At 43.4% G+C, this 26,180-nt stretch overlaps 1 protein-coding gene across 5 annotated transcripts in view; it reads right to left on the minus strand.

Moving 5' to 3' along the window:
- LOC126272936 (nucleoside diphosphate kinase 7) overlaps nt 1-26,180 on the minus strand; it is a 100,850-nt gene that overhangs the window by 63,192 nt on the left and 11,478 nt on the right. For 2 of the 5 annotated variants that reach the window (XM_049976246.1, XM_049976238.1), the window contains one exon: nt 12,046-12,159. The exons of 2 other annotated variants lie outside the window; for them this stretch is intronic. In XM_049976246.1, coding sequence (XP_049832203.1) covers nt 12,046-12,159 — 114 coding nt within the window. Of the gene's footprint in view, nt 1-7,266; nt 7,486-12,045; nt 12,160-26,180 lie in introns of those variants that run through there. One more of the 5 variants, XM_049976254.1, reaches the window with a different exon arrangement.

The following is a 26,180-nucleotide window of genomic DNA, read 5'->3' on the forward strand; positions in this document are numbered from 1 at the left end:
GAGATCACACTCCATAAGGCCGAGTTCCAGAGCCGGTGAACTCACTGCCTGTTTAGCCAGCGTGTCAACCCGCTCATTGCCCGGGATGCCGACATGACCTGGGGTCCAAACAAAGACCACGGAGCGGCCGCAACGGGCAAGAGCATGGAGCGACTCGTGGATGGCCATCACCAAACGGGAACGAGGAAAGCACTGGTCAAGAGCTCATAAACCACTCAGGGAGTCACTACAGATGACAAAGGACTCACCTGAGCGGGAGCGGATATACTCTAGGGCGCAATAGATGGCAACCAACTCGGCATTGTATACACTGTTCCCGGGTGCCAGCGACCGTTGCTCACAATGATCCTCTAGAGTAAGAGCGTAACCAGTGCGACCAGAGACCATCAAACCGTCAGTATAGGCCACGGCAGATCCGGGAAACTCGGCAAGGAGAGAAACAAAGCGGCGGCGGAGGGCCGGAGGAGGGACCGAGTCTTTTGGACCCTGTGCCAAATCCAGCCGAATGCATAGTCGGCGCGCACACCAAGGGGGCAGACGGAGATTGGCCCGGAAAACAGGCGGGAGAGGAAAAAACTCAATCCCACACAGTAGAGCCCGGATGCGAACCGCGATCGTACACCCTGACCGGGGCCGCCTGTCTGGAAGATGGACGATCGAGTGCGGGAACAGGAGACGGTAGTTGGGATGCCCTGGCAAACTACAAACGTGGGCAGCATACGCGGCCAGAAGTCGGTCGCGCCGGATCCGCAATGGAGGAACACAAGCCTCCACAAGTAAGCTGTCAACAAAGCTTGTCCGAAATGCTCCTGTGGCGAGTCGGATCCCGCAGTGACGGATGGGATCCAGCAATTGCAATGCTGATGGCGATGCCGAACCATAAGCCACACACCCATAATCAAGGCGGGACTGGATCAGCGCTTGATACAGCCGGAGAAGGGTGGACCGATCGGCACCCCATCCGGTGTGGCTAAGGCAACGGAGAGCGTTTAAATGCCGCCAGCATGTTTGTTTAACCTGCCTAATATGAGGCAGCCAAGTCAACCGGGCATCAAATACCAGTCCCAAGAACCGATGCGTCTCTACCACAGCAAGAGGTTCGCCGTCAAGGTAAAGGCGTGGCTCAGGGTGAACCGTGCGACGCCAGCAGAAATGCATAACGCAGGTCTTAGCGGCCGAAAACTGGAAGCCGTGCACTACAGCCCACGACTGCGCCTTGCGGATAGCGCCCTGCAGCTGGCGCTCAGCAACTGCAATGCCAGCGGAGCTGTAGTAGAGGCAGAAGTCGTCTGCATACAACGAAGCTGCGACGGATGATCCCACCGCCTCAGCGAGCCCATTGATCGCAATTAAAAACAGAGAGACACTGAGGACAGACCCCTGTGGGACCCCGTTCTCCTGGACCCGGGAGGAACTATGGGACGCAGCAACTTGCACGCGGAAGGAACGATACGACAGAAAATTCTGAATAAAAATCGGGAGCGGGCCCCTAAGACCCCACCCATGAAGTGTGGCCAGGATGTGATATCGCCAAGTCGTATCGTACGCCTTCCGCATGTCGAAGAAGACGGCAACCAGATGTTGGCGGCGTGCAAAGGCTGTACGGACGGCAGACTCTAGGGAGGCCAGATTATCGACGGCAGAGCGGCCTTTACGGAACCCACCCTGAGACGGAGCGAGAAGGCCTCGAGACTCGAGGAGCCAACTCAACCTCCGGCTCACCATACGTTCTAGCAACTTGCAAAGAACGTTGGTGAGGCTTATGGGGCGGTAGCTGTCCACCTCCAGCGGGTTATTGCCAGGTTTCAACACGGGGAGGACGATGCTTTCTCGCCATTGAGACGGGAACACACCCTCAACCCAGATGCGGTTGAAAAAATCTAGGAGGCGTCGCTGGCAATTCACAGAGAGGTGTTTCAGCATCTGGCTGTGGATGCGGTCTGGCCCAGGAGCCGTATCAGGGCAAGCAAATAGTGCACTCTGGTATTCCCAGTCGCTGAAAGGAGCATTGTACGACTCCGCGTGGCGCGTGTGAAAGGAAAGCCTCCAACTTTCCAACCGCTCTTTCCGCGAGCGGAAGGCCAGTGGGTAATTCGTAGATGCGGAACACTGAGCAAAATGCGCTGCTAACCGGTCCGCAATCGTGTCGGAGTCAGGACATACCACTCCATTCAGAGAAAGCCCAGGGACAGAGACAGGTGGCCGATAGCCATGGAGTCGCCTAATCTTAGCCCAAACCTGCGATGCAGAGGTACGGACGCCAATGGTGGAAACATACCGTTCCCAGCACTCCTGCTTCCATTGGCGAATAAGGCGTCGGGCACGGGCACGGAGGTGTTTAAAAACGATGAGGTTCTCCAAGGACGGGTGCCGCTTATGGCGTTGAAGAGCCCGCCGGCGATCTCTAATCGCCTCTGCGATCTCGGGCGCCCACCAAGGCACAGTCCTCCGCCGAGGGGACCCAGATGAACAGGGAATCGCAGATGCCGCCGCAGAAACGATGCCGGTGGTGACCGACTGAACCACCGCATCAATGGTGTCATGGGAAGGAGGTGCGATAGTGGCGAGAGAGGAGAACAAGCCCCAATCAGCCTTATTCAGAGCCCATCTGGAGGGGAGTGCAGAAGAGTGACGCTGTGGTAGTGACAGAAAGATGGGGAAATGGTCACTACCACATAAGTCGTCATGGACACTCCAGTGGATGGATGGTGAAAGTCCGGGGCTGCAGATAGAAAGGTGGATGGCCGAAAATGTGCCATGGACTACGCTGAAATGTGTCGGCTCTCCCGTGTTTAAGAGGCAGAGGTCAAGCTGCGAGAGAAGAGTCTCGACATCTCTACCCCGGCCAGTAATCGCGGCGCTACCCCACAGGGGGTTATGGGCGTTAAGGTCGCCCAGTAACACAAAAGGAGGAGGCAGTTGTGCTATCAATGCAGCCAACACATGACGCAAGACATCACCATCTGGCGGAAGATACAAACTGCAGACAGTAATAGGCTGAGGCATCCACATCCTTACAGCGACAGCCTCTAAAGGTGTGTGAAGAGGTACACATTCGCTGTAGACAGAGTTAAGGATGTAGACGCAGACTCCACCAGATACCCTCTCATAAGCTGCCCGGTTCTTGTAATAACCCCGATACCCACGTAGGGCAGGGGTCCGCATTGCCGGAAACCAAGTTTCCTGTAGGGCAATGCAGAGGAAAGGGTGATTGCTGATGAGTTGGCGAAGCTCAGCAAGGTGGTGGAAAAAAGCGCTGCAGTTCCACTGGAGTATCGCTTTGTCCATGTCCGAAAAAGGCGTGAAGGGACCGAGGAGGCAGATCACGCCACTGGGTCACCTGCTGCCACCGATGGAGGACCAGTACAATCTGCTTCCATGGTGTCTGAGGGTCCGGCGAGATCCAGGTCCTCAGCGGACGCCCGGATCTCCACCTTATCCTCGAACGCAGGGCCTGTAGGGAGCAGTGGGGTGGATGCCACCGCGTGTTCCTTGGCCTTAGAGGTCTTCTTCTTCGTCTCGTCTCTCTGGTCCTTGGGTTTCATTGGCTGGGAGGGCTCCAGCGAGTCAGTCTCCAGGACGGAGGAGGAGCGGGAAGCCCTGCGACCAGCCGCTGGTCTGCTTTTCTTCCATTGGCTGACGTCACCCTTCCCAGAGGCAGAAACCTGGGAAGGAAGGGACCCAAGGGACCCTTTCCGTGCTATTCAAGCCGGGGAAGTTTGAGGCTTCCCCAGCTTAGAAGTGGGGACTGATGTCCCCGATGGTTGGGGGGTTGCTGCTCCTGAGGCAGGTAGTGCAGGAGCAGCAGGGAGGGAAGTGCCCCCCACCATCAAGGGGGCAGGTGTAGCATTCCAGCTCTGAGAGGTGGCAGTCTGAGGGAGAGCTTAGGGGGCCATAACAGTAGTAGCCGCGGCGTAAGAGGCAGTCATTCGAACAGGATGGAGGCGTTCGAACTTCTGCCTGGCCTCAGTGTATGTCAGGCGGTCCAGGGTCTTATACTCCATGATTTTGCACTCTTTCTGGAAGATCCTGCAGTCCGGCGAGCAAGGCGAGTGGTGCTCTCCGCAGTTTACACAGATGGGAGGCGGAGCACATGGAGTATTGGGATGTGATGGGCGTCCACAATCTCGACATGTGAGGCTGGAAGTACAGCGGGAAGACATATGCCCGAACTTCCAGCACTTAAAGCACCACATCGGAGGAGGGATATATGGCTTGACGTCACAACGATAGACCATCACCTTGACCTTCTCAGGTAAAGTATCACCCTCAAAGGCCAAGATGAAGGCACCGGTGGCAACCTGCTTATCCCTTGGACCACGATGTACGCGCTGGACGAAGTGAACACCTCGCCGCTCTAAATTGGCGCGAAGCTCGACATCGGACTGCAATAGAAGGTCCCGATGGAATATTATGCCCAGGACCATATTAAGACTATTATGGGGCGTGATTGTAACCGGAACATCCCCCAGCTTGTTACAATCGAGTAACCGGCGGGACTGGGCGGAAGACGCCGATTTGAACAAAACCGAGCCCGAGCGCATTTTGGACAAGCCCTCCACCTCCCCGAACTTGTCCTCTAAGTGCTCGACGAAGAACTGAGGCTTCATGGATGTAAAGGATTCACCATCAGCTCTCGTACACACCAGGTAGCGGGGCGAGTATGTTTCGCTGGCATCCTTAGTCTTTCGGTCCTCCCATGGTGTAGCCAGGGAGGGGAACGATTTGGGGTCATATGTAGTTGCGTTGTATTGAGCCCTGGAACGCTTAGAGACTGCTGGCGGCTGGCCGCCAGCAAGAGATGATGTACCACGCTTCATTGCGGGTCATCCGCCCTGATGCCACCTACTCCGACCAAGGGCCCTCCCCACGGGCGCCACCCAGCCTCAGCAACGACCACCTGGCAGGATGGCCATTGCCGGGAGTCCCAATGCCCCAAGGAGATAGGCATCTACTCCTTGGCATACGTGGGGAGTTAACGGCGCTGGCATCAGCAGAGCGATCCCTGTGTAGTCAGGGGGCTACAACCAACAGGGTACATGGCGGCCCCACCACAACGGACTGGCTACCGTGCTGGATTTCAGGTGATGTAGTCCAATATCGTCATTGGCGCATAAAGCGACACAGCATAGCAGACTGCAATAAACTGCACCCAAGAACAAATCCACGCCCAAGAGATGGTAGGTGAGCGGGACTGCTAAGCAATGACGACAAACCTGGCTACAGATGGTAATGCATGATGGACACATCGCTCCTTGTAAGGCGCTCTTCCCCAATCGGCTCGCTCTTCGGAAAATTTAGAAGGATGGAGGTCAAACCCATTAGGGGACCATCTCACAAGGCCAAAACGTTTGAGACTCCTTTGAGTCGCCTCTTACGACAGGCAGGAATACCGTGGGCCTATTCTTACCCCCGAACCCTCAGGGGGCGGGAGTATTATTGGCAAGGGCCTCCAACCAACTCAGGATTTTGACGATCTAAAGCACAAACTGGACGGAATTTGGCATGATATCCCTAGCAGGACATATAACAACTCTGTATAACAATGCCAAGGTAAATAACTGCTTGCATAAGGACCAGAAGTGCACCAATGTATTAATGGCTTGCTCTATTTGTGACCATCATTTGTCTTGAATGAATCACCCAGTTTTTCTGAAATTGTAATCATTTGTTTGTCTGTACATACACAGCACCTCTACCAATTTCTGGACACAGTTTTAGCATTTTTCCCCAACAAAATTTTGAGATCTGAAGGATAGGTAAACAGTAAGCTGGCAAAAAAATGTAAGGACTTCTGTATTTATGAAGATGTTGCAAACTCTAACTTGAATTAACATCAAATTATTGTCTCCTTTACAGGATTTATGGTCTGAACAGCAAATAAACATGAAAGTTCTGTAAATAAAAGCCAATTTAGCTAAAGGATATCTGTGGGTATTAACAAGTTAACACCAACTTTGAATTAACAGCAAGTTCTTGCTCCTTCTCCCACACAGGATTTATGAACTTTTGCGATGAGATAATGCATCACATCAAACAATAAACATAACAGGACGATGATGTATAACATAATGTCAAAACTACAAAAATAAGAACCACAGTACTGGGGTATGTGTAGTGAGATTTTCTCTGCCACATAATACTTAGTGTTTTGTCAAGCAACAAAAGTCAAACAAACAATTAAAATCAATCAATGAAAAGCAGTCAAAACACCTACAGTGCTCTCTTCATCAATTCCACTCAGTTCAATGTTCAGTGGCCTCTTGGCCAGTATACGTGACTTTTGCGGCTTCAGTTCATTAACCTGCTGGACAATCGACATTTTCTGTCTAGCCCTCTCAGCTTCTTCACATTGTTTCTGCTTTAAAGCCTTGCCATACCGATTTTGAGCACTGTGATAGTCCAGAATTGTTCATTGTTAACATCAATCTTGAAGACACTGCCAGCTCACTTCAGGCCATCATATACTTCATATATGGCTACCAATGACTTTTTGGTTGACCATCATACACTCTTTATTAATGGGAAAACTTGCTCTATGAAGACTTGACCATGACTCAGAATGAGAACCTTTTGAAGAAAGCTGTACAAATGCTGACAGGTGGTATCGTCACCCAATAATTCTCCCCAAAAGTTATCAATTCTCTTCTCACTTCCCTTGTAACTTGCGCAGTGATCCAAAAATTCTTACTTGCCAAGAACTTGTGTGAATTCTTTCTCAACTTTATAACAGGGATTAGCATTCATCTAATTCTATGAAGAGGATTTCTGCAAGCCATTGAGATTATACCTTCCTAGTACTTAGGCTGCTATTTATCGCAGCTGCGTCACAAAAAACAATATTATGAAATATTATTATTAAAATATACATTATTCATAACATTGTCATTATTCCATCCTTGATCACATAAGCTGATCTATCTACAAATACCATACTTCAAAAGTTACTTTTAGAAGGAGGTTTAAGCACATTTAGACCAAAAAGTCTCTTTACTTAGTCCTAAGCATCACAAAGGTTAATTTCTTTGGGAGCAATAAGACGAGCTTCATCATCAAGTTTTATATCACATATGGATCCAGCAGCAGATAACACATCAGGCTTAGCTACCCAGTACATCACATCAGCACTTTACAGGAAAGGTGCCATGGGGGCCACACATTGGAATTCTCTTAAAAAGGACACGACCTGTCCCAAAACAAAGCAAAAAGAAGATATTTGTGCCAAGACATGTTTGGAGATGCCTTGAACAGTGGTGAGATACCAACCTGACTGTTGCCCACCATACGGTCAGGCCCAACAACAGGAGTGATGGTCTCGGGTGCCATTTCTTTTCATAGCACGAAACCTTTGGCTGTCACCTGCAGCAGGGTCTTCGTGGTCTTCAACATCATTCACCAACTGTAAATATCTGTTTTAATCTTTTACTCTTTTACTTTTCACACCCCGATTGGCCACATCACCATTTTCCAGCCAGCACATGGAGCAAAACCTTTTTAGGGAAAGGCAAATCTTAGTGCTTATTAAATCATTTATAATCAGCTCTTCTTGGCTGTAAATTCTTCAACATGTTATAAATTGATCTCATAAAAGGTGCAACACCCCAAATGGTTTTTGAGGCTGCATTCTTGAGACTCTGGTGAGCTGTACGAAGACCACATAATCTTACATCAATAGAAGTTAACACACTGTCCCCATGAATACTCTTCAGATCAAGACACAAGAACTTCAAGAATGCCTAGTTGACATTTGGACCATCCATTGATACTTGAAGCACATTGGAAAGAAGCACATTGGAAAGATTCAGGTCAGAAGTTTCTTTCTTAAACTCATTTAACATATTAGCAGCAGTGGAACACCAAGAGGAATGCCTAAAAATATGGATGAAAAGTACTGTGCTTCAACCTATTTGTTAACTTTGTAACAATATTTGAGAGCACATCCCTTTGCTGCAACTCTGCCACCTTGTTAAGGCTCTCATCAAATAAGATTACAAACAGTGTGTCCCCTTCAAGGTCAGAGAGAACATTTTTCCTAAAGTGTGGAGCTAACCCATAAATGATAACATGTGGTGTCTTGGTCCACCCAAGCTGCGTGTTACTACCTACATTATCATTAGGGAACAAGACCAGAAACAATGCAGTCTGCTTGCCTGTGGTAGAAACGGGCACATAGTTCCCAACGCCCTGCAGAGTCCATACTATTTCCAACCTTGTAACATCATCCTGGATTACATACTTTGAAATACAACTATTAGCCAACACAGAATAGTGGCAGTGGTGGAAGTGACACCAGACTGAGGTTGCTGGAAGGACAATGAGCTAGCCAGCTCAACTACAAAACCCTCGATTCACCAGCCACCACCATCTCACTCAAGCATCAAGAGATCATCTCCATCTTACCCAGTTATCTCGGTAGATGATAGGGAGAGTTATCTGGAAGTACCAGCCTGAATACAACTGAATATACCAATAAGGGAATGAAGATATCTCCTGTGTGATACTATCAGGGGAATAACAGGGGTAGTCCATGATCGGTATGTTCAGTTTTGGTACAAGTGTACAATGAAGCCTGGATTAATGAAACCAACCCTGTCATCTAAAGAGGAAGAGGAGAACAACAAAAACAATGGAAAAGCAGGTCAGCAGGGTATACTTTGCTGATCCTCAGTCTTCACTGCAAAACCAGTGGCACATTTCCATAGTGAACACAAAAACATTACATTAGAAAAGGAAATGATTGGTTACATCAAGCCAAATTTTGAGAATGCCAAAGTCTGGTGGTCACTTTGGAGTGCCACCCTGCTGACAAGGGACCCCAGCTTGCTCAAGTCCCTGTTCTCCTCGCTTATGTTTCAAAGAATTATTGGAACATACTTTTAATAGTACAACACACACCAATCGTGGAAAATAAACAATCATCAGTGAGGATATACAGAACACACACTAGAGATGGTTTAAGAAAACCTTTGAGTGATTTGGTCCTGTGCTCAAATACCAGTTGTGCTTTTTCTTTCTTTGAACATTTTTCACACTCGCTGGCCCTAGGTGTTGTGATACACAGGCATCCTTTAAGAGTCTGTGCATCACTTAATGATTGCAGCTGTTCCTTTGTCAAGGACTGATGAAAAAGACAAATGTCTACTGTCTTTCTGACCACTGTGACTGCCTTGGAGTGCTTAGCTCCTCCCACATGGCTGATGAGGACCATCTTCCTCATGCTGCTGGCAGTGAAAGACTTGCCACACAGTGTACAATACGCCTGGAACTCTGACATTTTGTGGGTTTGGATGTCCTCAAACATCTGGTCATTCTGAAAGAACAGATGCAATGTATCCATATAATCTGACTGGCCCAGCTGAGCAATGGACCCACCTTCTTCAATGTGGATCCACAAGTACATTCACTCTTCTTTGGGAATCTCAAGAGTAATGAACAGGAGTAGAGTGGAGAGTGACTGCGGATAGATGGCGCTCAGGGGAAAGTGGATTGGCCATGAGGCACGCCGAGATAGTTCGTGCAGTTGTGATAACGCTGTATCCAGGATGGCGCAGTGGTTAACGCACCTGCCTAGTGAGCAGGAGATCCCGGGTTTGAATCCCAGTCCGGTACTCACTCATCACCGCCACTCCACAAAATGTCCCACTGCAAATGACAACAGTAATCCCCTTCAATTTACATAGGATGGAAAGTTGTTTGTTGTCACTACTCCCGCAGCAAGTAAAAGCTAGTTTACCTTCGAAGACAAGTCGAAAAACACATGTGAGCAGATAAATAGTGACCACATCAAACAGGTATATCCCCAGTGTAGTGGAACGACTTGGGAGAAAAAAGGGCTCATTTTCATGTTACAACCTACCTCAACATTAGCTTTCCACACACGAGCTGATTTTCCTAATGGTCCACAGATATTTCCAGCAGACTCTTGGATACCTGTAGCCCCTATCTGTGCATTCATGGAAGCCCAACCTCGAGACTGCATCCACAGGTTTCGGGACTGGCAATCCAGCCTGACAACCACATACACACACCTGTGGACCTCGTAACAGGCCACAGTCAGTCAGGAAGTCCACCAAGCTGATCTCTTCCCACACATTGGTTTCCATCACTCTCACAGCACTGCGCTCACATAGGTTAACCTGCAACCTCTCTCACATGATTTCAAAGAAACTATTCGGCAGAAAATTCGGATTTTACATTAGTTAGAGCTTTATATGTCAATTTATCGATGGAGTACCTATTATTTTGTTAATGGTCATCGTTATTTTGATATTTCGCATGAACATAACACATTGCATGAAATTCGGATTTATTGCAATTAAAAATTGGGATCACTACGAATTTGCATTTGGTGTATATTAGACCATATCTTACTGCATATGAAATTGAGTTACTATACTGTATTTTTCTTTAAACTTGGGCGGAGATCATTACCCAATTCCAGTCTCGAGAAAATGAACTGTTTATAGCACGTTCACTTATGAAATATTCACAATCTGGTTCTTAACTCATAAACAGCTCGAGATATCACAACAAGATTCTGGCAAATGACAGCATATAAAGAGGAGAGTATTTTGTCATATGATAAACATGCACAACTTTATTATCTACCACAATATATGGATAATGTAGACCAATGCTATAATTTTTTAAGGGTCTGTTCCAGCTGGAAAAATGAGAATTAGTGTGTCTTTGCAACAAGATAAGTAAAGAAATGAAATGTTTATTTTTATATGGAGTATGTAATTTTTCATACACTTTTGACCTGAATTTTCATCAATTCCTTGTTTAGTAAATCAGTGCTTCCGGATTCTGTCACAATTGCAACTGCATTATGCCCTTAGCGAGGTGACATTGCGCAAATTCTGGTTTGTTTTGCCAAAAGAAGCAAGTAATGAGAGAAATGTAGATGTTACTCAAAATTTGCCACTGATGAATGAGTGGTTTCCAGGTGACAGCAAGTTTTTGTTGCTACAAGTATAACAAGTATTGAAAAACTTAAGATTCTTGTGCCATGAAATACCCTGACTGTGAAAACTCACACACAAATATCTCATAAACTGGAATGTAAAAAAACAGGGCAGAGAAAGAGATTGTTGAAACATTTCTAGGTGGTATTCCAACTGCAGACTACTGTGTTATAACAGCAAAGCTACAAAATTTGAAATGAATTTTCAGAAAAAAATTTTTCATTGTGTGATCATACTGTCTGTAGCTGCTTTATAATAATTGAAGGTATTTTAAATCTAGCTTTGCAACTACAGTACAAGAAACAACAATGCCAAATAAGGGAATAACTAAAATCCATGCAAGCAAATATATTTTCTGATGTGAGCAAAAATCAGACTTAACATAAGTAATAGTGTAAATATATTTCATTACGACCACTGATGACATTTTATTTCAATAAAATAAAACACATCTGGTGGTAAAAATATTAATTTTCTTCTAGCTGCAAAGATGGATATAAAATACACTAAGTAATTTCAGAAATAAGCTCAGAAACATGAAGGCCACTTGCACTAAGTGTAAAAGTGGGGGGGGGGGGGGGGGGGGGGGGAGCACTACAGTGGTTGCCAATAAAATGTTGCTTGTACTATGCTCATTATTGTAGGCCACTACCCACTGTGTTATGTCCATTACTTTACTGATATTGCTCAATTTTCAAGAAATATATGAGTAAAAACCACCGGCAACTGTCTTCTTAGTATTACCCATACTTTCTGTCAAATACATAAACTACATTCAAAGTATAAAAATGTACTACAATTAATAAAATGCAAATAATACACCCCGCTGTACAACATACTGGTGGTAAGACACAGTCACTACTCCTGAAATCCATCACCCGTGGCCTAAAAAGCCTGTTGCGCTTTCCAGAACTTGTGGTTTGTATCAGAAACAGCACATACATATAGAAAAATACTTCTTGTTAACTCTTTGTTTTTCTAGTAAATAATGGACAGCATTCTGACAATAAGTACCTGACAATATGTACAAACACTTAAAAATAAAAATTAAAAACTTAATAATTTATTTAAAAGTTACCAGCTCCACAGTATCATCAGCTGTGAAGTACATTAAATAAAATTTTCTTAGTGTCTGCGATTCATTGTCAAACCACTCTGCAATGAATGAGTATCGAACTCCATCATCACCTGTCTGTAAAACAAAGGATAAAATGCAATAATTTGCATAAATACTAACGCTTACAAAAAATTTAAAAAATACTCAGTTTTGATTGCTTACCTCTCACAAAAAATTCTTGCAATCCATAACAATTAGATAAAAAAGAAACACTATGTTTGTAAAGCTTAAAAAAATACTTTATTAATGTTGAAATTGCAATTAAGAACTACGAATGATTAACAGTGAGTATTTTTATTTAAGGAACCTATATGTTTAGAGGGATTCAGTAATGTTTGGCATTTTAATTGCAATATATTTGGGTTTAATGGCTGCACTTATCATTCTCAACATGACCATTTTCATTCTATGAAGTTACAGTTGACCTATAACAGATTTAAAATAACCTTTATTAACTAGTGCTGATTAACGTACATTACATTATTTTGATGGCAGTTGATCCTATGTAATGTTTCTTTTCAGTAAGGAATAATGCTATGTTAAATATGTATCATACAGTGTATTATTTTCATTTAACACATTTTTGTATTACTGGAATGGAGATGGAAGAATTTGCATATGTGGTTCCCTTACATAGTTCCCTAGCCCCTTTCTTCTCCCCTCCATTTGTTCTTCACCTTTCTGGGCAGGTCTATGTGTGTGGTAGGTAGTACGCAAGAGGTTCATTTTTAATTAATCACCTTGCAATGACTAAAATCATTTAATGCTGATAACTGTTAACTAGGTTTACATTTTACCCTCATTTGCTGTTCACAAATAATTTTATTTTAATTCTGTTATAGAGCTGAATATGGTATGGTCATACAGAATGGACACTGACATTGTCTCTATTAAGTCATGTCACAAATATAGTGGAATTTATGTGTATAAGCTGAACATGTGGGAGTTGCTTTGTGATGTCATAAACAAAAACCCCATGACGAAACTTCACTTAGAAATGTACTTTCATATAATAAAAAGACAAAAAACTGAATTTATTATTAAGTTTTTTATGGAGTAAGGTACTTCAAAAAGTGTTCTTCACTTTTTGTTATCATCAGTTTTGTGTTCCTGCTGCCAGTTTATGTGTGCAGTATCTCCTCATGTTTATTATGATCAATATTTCTTTTATAAGTGTTACTATGTAGTACCGTTTCTTGGTCTATATTAATCCGTATGGATAGAGCTCTATGGTCATCGAAACAGTTTTCAATAGCCCAGGCCACTAATTCTTCTATACTTAAATTTATGAAAAACTGGTGAAGACATGTCAGTGAGTCTGGTGGTTTTCTCCCTCTTGTTGAGTCAACTTGGGTAATGTTATAGGATGGTAACATTCAGAATATTCTTAGAGAATTTACAAATAGCTTAAAGATCATGTGTTCACATCACCTTTTATATCAACGTGTTTTTTATTTGTTAAGAGTTCAACATCCATAACCTGCAAATTATTGTAATATGTGCAGGAGAGGGTATTTCTTATTGTAGCACATATTAAGATCTCTAACCATACCATTCACATATGGAATAATGACTGTATGTGTATGTGCAAGCTGTTATTTGGCTAATTTTATTTATGCAATCTCCACATGGTATATATCAAGGGAGCTAACAAATATTTACAGTTACTGCCCTGAAAAGTTGTTCTTGAAGTTCTTTATGGTTCTTCGCTTGAGCAGATCCTTTTACGAATGTCAGGCAGATATACTTTTTCACAATTTCTCTCTCTTTCCATTCAGTTAAGCATGTGATCATTCCTGTCACCCATTTTTGTACACATTCAACTTCTCCTGTTAGTCCAGTCTCATGAGGGTCTCGTGTATTTGAGCAGTATTTGAGTGTACACCATGCAGTGGTTTGCAAGTAATGCCTTCTGCAGACAAACTGCAACTTCCCAATGCCTTACCAATGAAATGTACCCGCCATTTGCTTTACCTATGTTATCATAATACTTAGTATTTTAACACAATGATCCTGCCAAATATTTCTATGACATACCTGACTTTAGTTGAGGCAGATTCATCCTGTAACCACAGGATACCATAACTTCACATTTAGTGAAATTCACAACCTTGAATTTCTCAATAATAATAAGTTTGCAGTTTCTCACTAGGCTAATATTTTGTTGAGATCTAACTGAATGTTACTGCAATTTTCACCAGACATAATTTCCTGATGGATAATTGCATTATCTGTAAGAAACCTGAGATAGCAACTAATATTAATGTAAAGCATCAGCAGCAACAGTTCCATAATCTCCCATGATACTTGTGTGTCTCAAAATGATTCTCCATACATTACATCATGCTGTGTCAGCCTATGAGGAAATTATTGATCCAGATACAAATCTGGTAAAACATCCAGTAGGAATGTATTTTCTTTACAAGGTATTGATGTGATAATGAATCAAAAGTTTTTCGAAATTCCAGAAGTGGCTACCTCTGCTGACATCACTGAAAATATCGTGCAAAGAGTGAGTTTCACACGAGAGAGGAGAAGGACAAGACAGAAAGAGAGAAACAGGAAGAGACAGAATAGTAGGAATGTATTTTCTTTACAAGGTATTGATGTGATAATGAATCAAAAGTTTTTCGAAATTCCAGAAGTGGCTACCTCTGCTGACATCACTGAAAATATCGTGCAAAGAGTGAGTTTCACACGAGAGAGGAGAAGGACAAGACAGAAAGAGAGAAACAGGAAGAGACAGAATGAGGGAAAGGGGGGAGGCTGAGACAGATGGAGACATGGTGGGTGGAGACCATGAGATGGATGGAGAGGAGGGAGGGTAAGAGAGAGGGGGCAGGCAAGAGGCTCAGAAAAAGAGGGTAAGGGTAAGAGAGAGGGGGAGGTCGAGAGAGACAGAAAGAGGGGGAGGTCGAGAGGGACAGAAAGAGGGGGAGGGGGAGAGGGCGAGAGGGTGAGAGGGCGAGAGGGGGAGAGGGGGAGAGGGGGAGGGGGAGGGGGGAGGGGGAGTGAGCGAGGGGGAGAGGGCGAGGGGGAGAGGGAAGAGGGGAGATGGGGAGAGGGCGAGAGGGAGAGGGGGGAGAGGGAAGAGGGGGAGATGGGGAGAGGGCGAGAGGGCGAGAGGGCGAGGGGGGCGAGGGGGAGAGGGAAGAGGGGGAGATGGGGAGAGGGCGAGGGTGAGGGGGTGAGGGGGGTGAGGGGGAGGGGGGAGGGGGAGAGGGGGAGGGGGAGAGGGCGAGAGGGTCAGAGAGAAGGGCAGAGAGAGGTGAGAGGATGAGAGACACAGAGAGAAGGTGGTCGAGAGGGACAAAGGTAGGGTGAGAATAGGACGGACAGTGAAGGGGGAGGAGGAAATGGGCAGAAAGAGGAGGATGAAGAGACTAATAGAGAGATGCAGAGGAAGTGATGAGCAGAGGGGGGGTACAAGATAGGCGGAGGGGGAAGGGGATCTGCAAAGAGTGGGAGAGGGAGAGAGGGGGTAGAATGGCATAGAGAAGGGAGGGGAGGACAGAGTGAGGGAGCAGGAAGTATTGAACAAGGAGAAGGTTGGAGCAGATAAGATGGACAGAGAGAGTGGGAGGAGGCGATGAACAGAGGAAGGGGGAGATGGGCAGAGTAGGGTAAGAGGTAATGAACAGAGAGGGGGGACGACTGAGATGAACAGGGAGAGTGAAAGGACAGATAGGAGGAAATGGACAAAAGCAGGGTGAAGAGGAAATGGACAGAGAGAGTGAAAGAAGGATATGAACTGAAAGAGAAGGGTAGAGAAAAGGGGATTAGGAGATGGACAGAGAGAGGGGGAGAAGGTGAGAGAAAGAGGGAGGGAGTGGGAGGAGATAAAAACAGAGGGGGAGGGGAGAGAGGGAGGAGATGAGCAAAGAGAGCTGTAGTTTCAGATGGACAGAGATTTGGTGGGGGGGGGGGGGGGGGGTTTAGGAGATGACAGATGGAGGTGGGGATGAAAATGGACAGAAAGAGGAAGTAGGAGGAGATGGACAGAAAGAGGCAGAGGAGGAAATCGACTAGAATAAAAATCAACTTCACAAATACCTGGGCAATGTCATGTACTCTGCCTAGTCCTAGTATAAATAGGTGTAAGCATTCTATATGACAAAAATAGTTCATCAATGTCACTGTTTAGTGACCTCTAGAGGCCATCTATTATTATCTGTTCTTGCTTTATTCAATTCAATGTTTAGTCAAAGATACCCCACAGTAAGTTTACCCACTCAACCACTTTTATTTTCTTTCAGTTGAACCCTTTTTTGTCACCAATTTTCGCACTTGTGTGATGCAGGCCGATACATATTCTTCCCTGCACTAACCACTTTGTCTCAGAAAAGCACTTGCATGTTATGTCCTGAAGTATTTGTTGCATGTATTCCAGCTTCTGTCTTCCCCCACAGTTTTTATTCTCTACAGTCCCTCCCAATACCATGGAGGTGATTCCCTGATTTCTTAAAAATATGTCCCTTCATCCTACCCCTCCTTCTTGCCAATGTTTTCCATATGTTGCTTTCTTCACTGATTCTGTGAAGAACCTCCTCATTCCTTTCCTGATCAGTCTACCTAACTTTCCACATCCTTCCATAGCATCTCACCTCAAACCCTTTGATTGTCTTCTGTTCCTGGATTCCCAATGTCCCTGATTTATTACCATACAATTCTGTGGTCCGAACATACATTCCTCAAAAAAAAAAAAAATAATAATAATAATAATAATAAAAATAAGGCCTATATTTGATACAAGTAGATTTTTGGCCGCAAACACCCTCTTTGCCTGAGCCAGTATGCTTCAATGTCCTCCTTGCATTCTCCATCATAGATTATTTTGCTTCAAGGTAGCAGAATTCCTTAATTTCATCTACTTTGTGATCACTAATATTGGTGTTAAGTTTCTTAGTATTCTCATTTCTGATATTTCTCATTACTTTCATCTTTCTTTGCTTTTCTCTCAATTCATATTCTGCACTCAAACTAATCATTCCATTCAAAAGATTCTATAATTCCCTTCATCCTTCAATGAGGACACCAATATCATCAGTTAATCTTATTGTTGATAACCTTTTGTCCTGAATTTTATTCCCACTCTTGGATCTCCCTTTCATTCCCGTCACTGCTTCTTGAATACAAAAACTGAACAGTGGGAACAAATGACTGCATCCCTGCCTCACACCCTTTTAGTCTGGATGCTCTTTTCTTGGTCTTCAAATCTTATTATTCACACTTAGTTCTTGTACATATTGTGTACATCCCTCTTGCCCTACATCTTAGTTCTGTATCTTTTTCAGAATTTTGAACACCTTGCACCATTTTATATTGTCAAATGCTTTTTCTAGGACAACAAATCCTATGAGTGTATCTTGATTTTTCTTCAGTCTTGCCTCCATTAGCAAACACAATGTCAGAACTCCCACTCTTGTACCTTTACCTTTCCTGAAAACAAACTAATTGTCATCTAATAGATCCTTACTTTTCATTGCTATTCTTCTGTGTATTAATCTTGTCACCAGCTTGAATGCACTAGCTGTTAAGCTGGTTGTGCAATAGTTCTCACACTTACCTGCCTTGCTATCTTCAGAATTGTGTAAATGATATTTTCCAAGAGTCTAATGGTATGCAGTCAGTCTCAGATTCTACGCACCAAATTGGATAGTTGTTTGGTTGCCATTTCCTCCAATGATTTTAGAAATTCCAGTGGAATGCTATTTATACCTTTTGCCTTATTTGATCTCAAGTCTTCCAGAGCTCTTTTACAGTCTGTTTCTAATATTGGACCCCTTGTGTCACGGGTAGGCAACCACGAAGCCATCTTGATCTATTATTGCATATGAATGCATCAAAGTGCTCTACTTCTTTAAAAAATACAATAACTACTGCATTTTTAATTTTTGGATACTGTAAAATACCTACTTATTAATAAAAGTTTTATTTAATAATATTTCACAAATATATACTTACATTCTTTGCACAAGAATTATCTTTTATTTGACATGAAACTTGGCTAGATGTTCTTTTAACAATGTCCTTGATATTTGGTGCACAGCTTTTTACTATCAGTCAAATACAAGAGTGCATGTGTTTATCATTCAAACTTGCCTATGGATATTTTTAATAAAATTCATTTTTGAAAATGACGATTCACAAATGTAAGTAGAAGCAAACAGGGTCTTTATCCTGAAACGAAAGGAACAGAGAGAGGGGAGACAAGGATGTTTCTCCTGAGGGATTAAAATGCAGAGATATGTTAAAAACAGTGGAAAACTTTCCTGTCTTTGGCACAGAATAAGAAAACCATTTTTGGAACCTCTTGATGCTGGAGCTCCATCGGTGGTAATGTTTCCAAGCTTGTAGATAGGTATTTTCTTACATATGATCAGTTGCTTCATGGGAAAAAATATACCTTCTCCTCTTGTACAGCCTTCACAGAAATTACTGTCAAAAGTTCTTCCTTGACATTAAAGTTTTTAAAAATAATCCTTACAGAAACTGGCAACTGAGCACTGCCTGTTGCAGCATTGGACTCATCAAACTGCACTGAAAAATAACAACACTTATCCAAGTTTGTTTTAAAAAACATCATTAGATGCCGTTTCAAGTCTTCTTGTGAACATTCTTGATGAAAGTTGAAGGGGTCGAATGGCAGCCAATATGTCATACTTTTTTTAAAGTTATGTAAGAACTGAACAGCATCTTCTCTAAATGCTTCTTTCAGGACCTTCAAAGGGTTTCCTCTTTTTCGCCAACACATTCGAAACACAATAAGAAGCAAAAGTGTCAGCTACGCGTTTCATGAAGTGATTTTGCTGAAAACTTAATTGATTTTTAAGTTTCTGTTTTTTCCTCCTCAGTTTAAAGTACAAAGGAAACTTAGCATTACACCTGAGTGCACCAATGCAATAGTAGCTTGGCACAGTAAACAACTGCATGTGCCATTTGTTTCTACTGCAAAAAAAGGTCATGTTCCCATCTGGAACAAAATTTAAAAAAATTAATTTTTTTATATAAAGCTCATTATGTTTGACTTTCTTTTTTAAAAATAAAAAAATTCAAGGTGACATCTGAAGATTGTAGTCACAAAATTTCCCTGTGACCAAACACAAACTTTGAGATAAAATTCACTTTGTCATTGCAAATTGTGACAATGTTCTTGAAGATGTGTTAGCACATATGTATGCTCAGTACTGACTGCACACACAAACTATTTAGTGTTCTGGCTACATCATTCCACACACTATTACATCACAGAAGTTAGCAGTGCACCGTAATGGCATGAAATGCACTGATTTTTCCTGACACGTACCAAACCAATAATGTGCAAAGATAAATGAAATAATGTGGCAACAAGTGGCAGACAGGGTGCGGCTGAATGAATAAACACAAAAAGTATGCTCAGGTATGATAAGCACGGTTTCAGAGTTTCAAGATAGATGTTGGTACCCATTCTACGCACTTGTTAAGAAACAACACAAACTTGTGTTGAACAAGTGTGCATTTTCAGGGCTACAAAAAACAACTGTCATTTTTATTCATCAATTTTTCTTTTGCACTCTCAGTACTCATGCAACCTAACAAATGAGCACTCAGAAAACACCAGTAGTTTGCAGTCAAAGTGTTGCTGACTTCTGCCCTGTCTTTCAAAGCCACTCAAATTTCCTCTTTTATCACATTGTCGCACAAGTCCTCCTCACAGAAGCCTTCAAAGCATTCCTTTCAACTACCCACTCTCTCTCCTCTACATTTAACCTTGGGATCCTCATTGAACACTTGCTTTTAATTTCACCACAGGTTGTTTTGACTTTTCTATGTGCTAAATCAGTCCTCCCGACGATCATTTCTTTTTTTGATTTCTACATATTTTCCCTTAGCTGTCCTGCACTTACTATTTATTCCATTCTTAATGTATTTATATTGCTGTATCCCTGTCTCTACCTGAATATTTTTATACTGCCTTCTTTTGTCAATCGACTGCTGTATTTCTGCTACTAGCCAAGGTTTCTTCACAGTTACCTTACTTGCATCTATGTTTGTTTGTCCAACATCCGTGACTGCCCTTTTTAGAGATGTCCACTTGTCATCAAATGAACTGCCAACTCTGTTGTTCCTTACCATAGTATCCACATCCATAGTGAACTTCAAATGCATCTCATCAATCCACAGTACTATTTGTATCCCACTTCCAGACAATTCTCTTAAACTTCAGTCTACCCTTCATTATTAACAATCAAAAATCTGATTTCAAAATATCTGTCTGGCCATGATGTAATCCAAATGTAATCTTCTCAAGTCTCCAGATCTGTTCCAAACATATCTGTTCCTCATGATTCTTGAATAGAGTACATATCATTAACATCTAAAATATACTGCAGATCTAAATCAGTCTTTCTCCCATAACCCTGTCTTCTTTTCCTTCCACTATAACCACATTCCAGGTACAGATGACTGTCAAATTTCCTCCTCCCTTCACATACTGAATTACCAGTTCAACATCTCTGTTTCGTGGTCTTCAGTCTGCAATGTTGAAACGTACACTTGAACTGCCATCATCAGTTTTGGTTTGCTGTCAAATATGATGGAAACAACCCTATTGTACCCTATATTCATTTGACCAGAAATCCTTATCTCCTTTCCATTTAACTTCACTGATTCCCTATTGTATCTGGATTGAGCCTTCATTTCCGATTTCAGATCTTCTACCTTTCTTGCTATGTTCAAACTTCTGGCAGTCCAAGTTTTGGCATGTAGAATGTTATCTAGTCATTGGTTACTACATTGTTTTCTCATTGTCACCTCCCACATGACAGTCCCTTTCGGAGATCCACATGACAGACTATTCTGGACTCTTTTGGCAATGGAGAGAGCACCATGACACATTTTTGATTACAGGTCTCACATCCTGTGGATAATGCAGTGGTTTCCATAGCTTTCTGCATCCTAAAGCTATTGACCATTGCTGATTCTTCTGCCTTTTAGGGGCAGTTTCTCATACCAAGAGCAAGAGAGCACCCTGAATCTCTGTCCCCCACCATCTTCGACAAAGCTGTTATCAGAACAAAAGTAACATCTTACGCTAGAACCCTTCAGCTGCTATTGCTGATGGATTTTATTCAAAATTTTAGCAGTGGCTGGGTTCAAAGCATAGGTCCCAAGACATTTTGATCATCAGTCTGAGATGCTACGTCTAGACCACAGATGAAGTGAAAATTATACACTTCTGGAAATTGAAATAAGAACACCGTGAATTCATTGTCCCAGGAAGGGGAAACTTTATTGACACATTCCTGGGGTCAGATACATCGCATGATCACACTGACAGAACCACAGGCACATACACACAGGCAACAGAGCATGCACAATGTCGGCACTAGTACAGTGTATATCCACCTTTCGCACCAATGCAGGCTGCTATTCTCCCATGGAGACGATCGTAGAGATGCTGGATGTAGTCCTGTGGAACGGCTTGCCATGCCATTTCCACCTGGCGCCTCAGTTGGACCAGCGTTCGTGCTGGACGTGCAGACCGCGTGAGACGACGCTTCATCAAGTCCCAAACATGCTCAATGGGGGACAGATCCGGAGATCTTGCTGGCCAGGGTAGTTGACTTACACCTTCTAGAGCACGTTGGGTGGCACGGGATACATGTGGACGTGCATTGTCCTGTTGGAACAGCAAGTTCCCTTGCCGGTCTAGGAATGGTAGAACGATGGGTTCGATGACGGTTTGGATGTACCGTGCACTATTCAGTGTCCCCTCGACGATCACCAGAAGTGTATGGCCAGTGTAGGAGATCGCTCCCCACACCATGATGCCGGGTGTTGGCCCTGTGTGCCTCAGTCGTATGCAGTCCTGATTGTGGCGCTCACCTGCACGGCGCCAAACACGCATACGACCATCATTGGCACCAAGGCAGAAGCGACTCTCATCGCTGAAGACGACACGTCTCCATTCGTCCCTCCATTCACGCCTGTCGCGACACCACTGGAGGCGGGCTGCACGATGTTGGGGCGTGAGCGGAAGACGGCCTAATGGTGTGTGGGACCGCAGCCCAGCTTCATGGAGACGGTTGCGAATGGTCCTCGCCGATACCCCAGGAGCAACAGTGTCCCTAATTTGCTGGCAAGTGGCAGTGCGGTCCCCTACGGCACTGCGTAGGATCCTACGGTCTTGGCGTGCATCCGTGCGTCGCTGCAGTCCGGTCCCAGTCTCTAAGGGCACGTGCACCTTCCGCCGACCACTGGCGACGTCATCGATGTACTGTGGAGACCTCGCGCCCCACGTGTTGAGCAATTCTGTGGTACGTCCACCCGGCCTCTTGCATGCCCACTATACGCCCTCGCTCAAAGTCCGTCAACTGCACATACGGTTCACGTCCACGCTGTCGCGGCATGCTACCAGTGTTAAAGACTGCGATGGAAAACTGGCTGACACTGACGGCGGTGGCGGTGCACAAATGCTGCGCAGCTAGCGCCATTCGACAGCCAACACCGAGGTTCCTGGTGTGTCCGCTGTGCCGTGAGTGTGATCATTGCTTGTACAGCCCTCTCGCAGTGTCCGGAGCAAGTATGGTGGGTCTGACACACCGGTGTCAATGTGTTCTTTTTTCCATTTCCAGGAGTGTATGTTTATAGATATAAAGAAGAGTGAATGCTTGTATGTTTGGGATCTCCACTCAAACTCCTGAATCAATTTCAACCAAATTTGGCACAAAAACAGCAAGTCTAACAAGTATCAGCACTATGAGGTTTATAATCCCCCTACCTCCAATGGGAGCAAAGATGCAGGCAAAAACGTGTTTTTTCCAGCCCCTGGTATGTAGACTATCCTGCATGACATGCGGATTGTGTGGGAATAGTATCGACTAGACTTACCAGCCTGCTTTACAGGGCAGCCTACACGTCAGGGGCAAGAAATGGTTTTCTAGCCCCGACATGCAGATCAGTGCACAATGGGTGTTTTGAGCTGGAGTAGTACCAGTCTACTTAATCACTCTGCTTTGCAGGACAGCCTACACGTAAGGGGCAAAAGAATTTTTCAAACCCTTGATGTGTAGGCTGTCCTGCTTGACAGATGTGTTGTTAGAGTAGTAATAGCTACTTTATCAACCTGTTTTGCAGAGATTACACATGCTGATCGGCATGGCTGAGGGAAGATTGAAATGGATAGAGGAGAGTACAGACAGATAAAAATGGGAGTGTGAGGTGTCCATAGAGACAGGTTTAGGAAGGTGAGGACACAAAGTGGGGGAGGAACAAATGGAAAGAGGGAGGGGAGGATGAGATGGACAAAGAGGTGGGAGGGGGGGAGGGGTGTGTGGGTGTGTGTGTGTGTGTGTGTGTGTGTGTGTGTGTGTGTGTGTGTGTGGAGAGATGTGTGCAATATATGTGTTAAAGGCATATGCCTTATTGGGTTTTGCCTACAGCCTGTATTCAGAGGTTTATTTAAGCCACTATCAGCTAGGTGAGTCTGTCGTGGTCTCAAACATGGTTATGACCTTGCAATAAAGTCACTTGTGACAGCTGCACGCTTTGATATGCGGCTTTATATGGCTACATCTTTTATTAATCTGCCGAAACCTCAGTTCTAGGTTAATATAAAACAACAGTTTACACAGAAGAAGAAATGGCATAGGTCTAAAGCCAGATTCAATATTATGGGAAAATAAACTAATTTTATTTTATATCGAATATAATTGTACTTGCTCCTCCACTGAATTTGACTTTGCTCTAAATTTTGCATTCAAAGACATAATGCTAAGTTTAAAGAAACAGAGAGATGGTAGAAGAGTTTTTACTCTATGATTGGTACAAAATAAGAGAAGAGTATAGTTTATTTCGCCCTTAGTTAAAGTAATTTTTCCATATCAAAGATATTTTTAACTTCAAACCTAGTACACTCAGAGCTTCAAACACATACAATATATCTACCGATACCGTAATGAAATGAATCAGTTGTTTGTGATGCATATTAAGTTAGGCTGGAAATGATGGGCAACATGAAATGTTGATATGCTGGAGGCAAATTGTATAAATGTGATAATACTAGGTTTGAATGAGAAACAGTATAGTGCATGAAATACTGGCTTGCTATGTATAGATGTAGACGAAAATGATTTTATCTTCCAATAGGCAAGAAGTATTAAGAAATCTGCCATAATTTCTGTCAAGTGACTCATGTACAAGTCCAAAACATCTGAAATCAGTCTCATGATTTACATGTGTTCAAAATTCGTGAAACATCTTAGAATCATGCCCTAAAAGCAGTGATACTGCAAATGTAAGCAGTACAATGAAAGCCATTTCTAGAAGCCTGGGGGAAAATATTAGCAGCAGACACAGCAATGCTGATAGAATCAATTAATAGAGGCTCCCAAACAGCACTCATGCAGAAGTAAAGAGGCATTAATTAACAATGACACAAAGTTTGACAAGCATAATTTCTGTGGCTATATTTTGCAAATAAGTAACACTACCAATTTTCAGCTTTCTATGTTATTAGTCACAGCAATTCATTCCCACACAACCACCCATGTCTACATGGGTCATTCAATAATTAAAGAGACAAATTGGTCTGGAGAAAAGTGTTTATTTTAGTTTTTATTTTTACAAAACAATATTTTTTCTACTTTTCATCATAACCCCTTGAACAGTTATGCACTTGTTCCAACAGGCTACAAGGTTTTTTTTTTTAATTCTGGTTGCAAAAAACTCTTTATCTTGATGTTTGAACCAATTTCCCACAAACGTTTTCACATCCTTGTTGTCCTGGAACCTCTTCCCACATAATGCCTCTTTCAGTGCACCAAACAAATGGAAATCACTAAGTGCTAAATCAAGACTGAAAGGGGAATGAGGCAGTACTTCCCAGTCCATTTTGTTGATGGTTTCACGGATTAGTTGAGCAATATGAAGACGTGTTGTCTTGCTGGAGGATCACACCTCTCTTCTGAGATCCACAACCTCCCTCTCTCATGGCTGGCTTCACCTTGTTTAAAAGCAAATCCAAGTAGTACTGGCTGTACATTGTACACTGTTCTACGAGATAATCACAAAAATCTAGACCTTCAGCATCCCAAAACACTGTAAACATGACCTTTCTTGCCGATGCTTGGGTTTTGAATTTTTTTCTTGACAGGTGAGTTGGTGTGCTTCCACTCCATGCTTTGTCGTTTTGATTCTGGCTCATAACAGTGAACCCAAGTTTCACCACAAGTTAAAATTTTCATGAGGAAGTGCTCACCCTCTCTTTCATAAAGTTCCTTTTGCTCTGTGTACACTCTCCACCTTGTTTCCTTGTGTAGCTGCATGAACTCCTTTGCGACCCATCTTATGCATGTTTTGAAGTACTTCAGCTTGTTACAGATAATGTTGTGAACTGTACCAGTACTAACTTGAAACTTATCAACAATCATTCCTACAGTCACCCGGCAGTCAGCCCAAATAATGTCATCAATTTGACTTTCAAGCGAGAAAGTTGAAACTGCAACTGGTCAGCCAGAACGGTGTTCGTCAGTCACTGAGTCGTGATAATTTTGAACTGCTCTACTCACTTGTAAAAATTTGCACAATTCATACAACCTTCACCATAAACTTTAAGACATTCTACAGTCAATATTCACTTGCTTCTCACCTTCAGGAAGTACAAAACAATTAACTGAACATTGTTCAACTAATGTGGACATTTCAAGTGGACTTGCCACCTTGAAATGAATTTTTGAGGTTATAAACAAAACAATGTTGATACATCAGCTGATCACGGCTCATCCCAGTACTGCTAACTTAAAGCCATAGAAGTACCAAACTTGCCCTACTAACAGCTTTTTCCCCAGACCAATTTCTCTCTTTAATTATTGAATGACCCTTGTATTTATCTTTGTGCCCGAACCCCTTTTGGTTTCCAGATACATTCAGCTGATGTTGGCACAATAAATTGACCACAGGAACCATTAAAAGAAAAAAGAAAACTAAGTGTCTGATATACATTGCATTTTTACAAGCATGACCGTTTACATTTTTATTTTATTTGATGCAATGTTTCATTTTTAAAATATTTGTCTGTTTGTCTCCTTTGCATTCCTGTACCATTCATCCACATA

The sequence above is a fragment of the Schistocerca gregaria genome, chromosome 1 (genome assembly GCF_023897955.1).
Source record: "Schistocerca gregaria isolate iqSchGreg1 chromosome 1, iqSchGreg1.2, whole genome shotgun sequence".
Taxonomy (NCBI): Eukaryota; Metazoa; Arthropoda; class Insecta; order Orthoptera; family Acrididae; genus Schistocerca; species Schistocerca gregaria.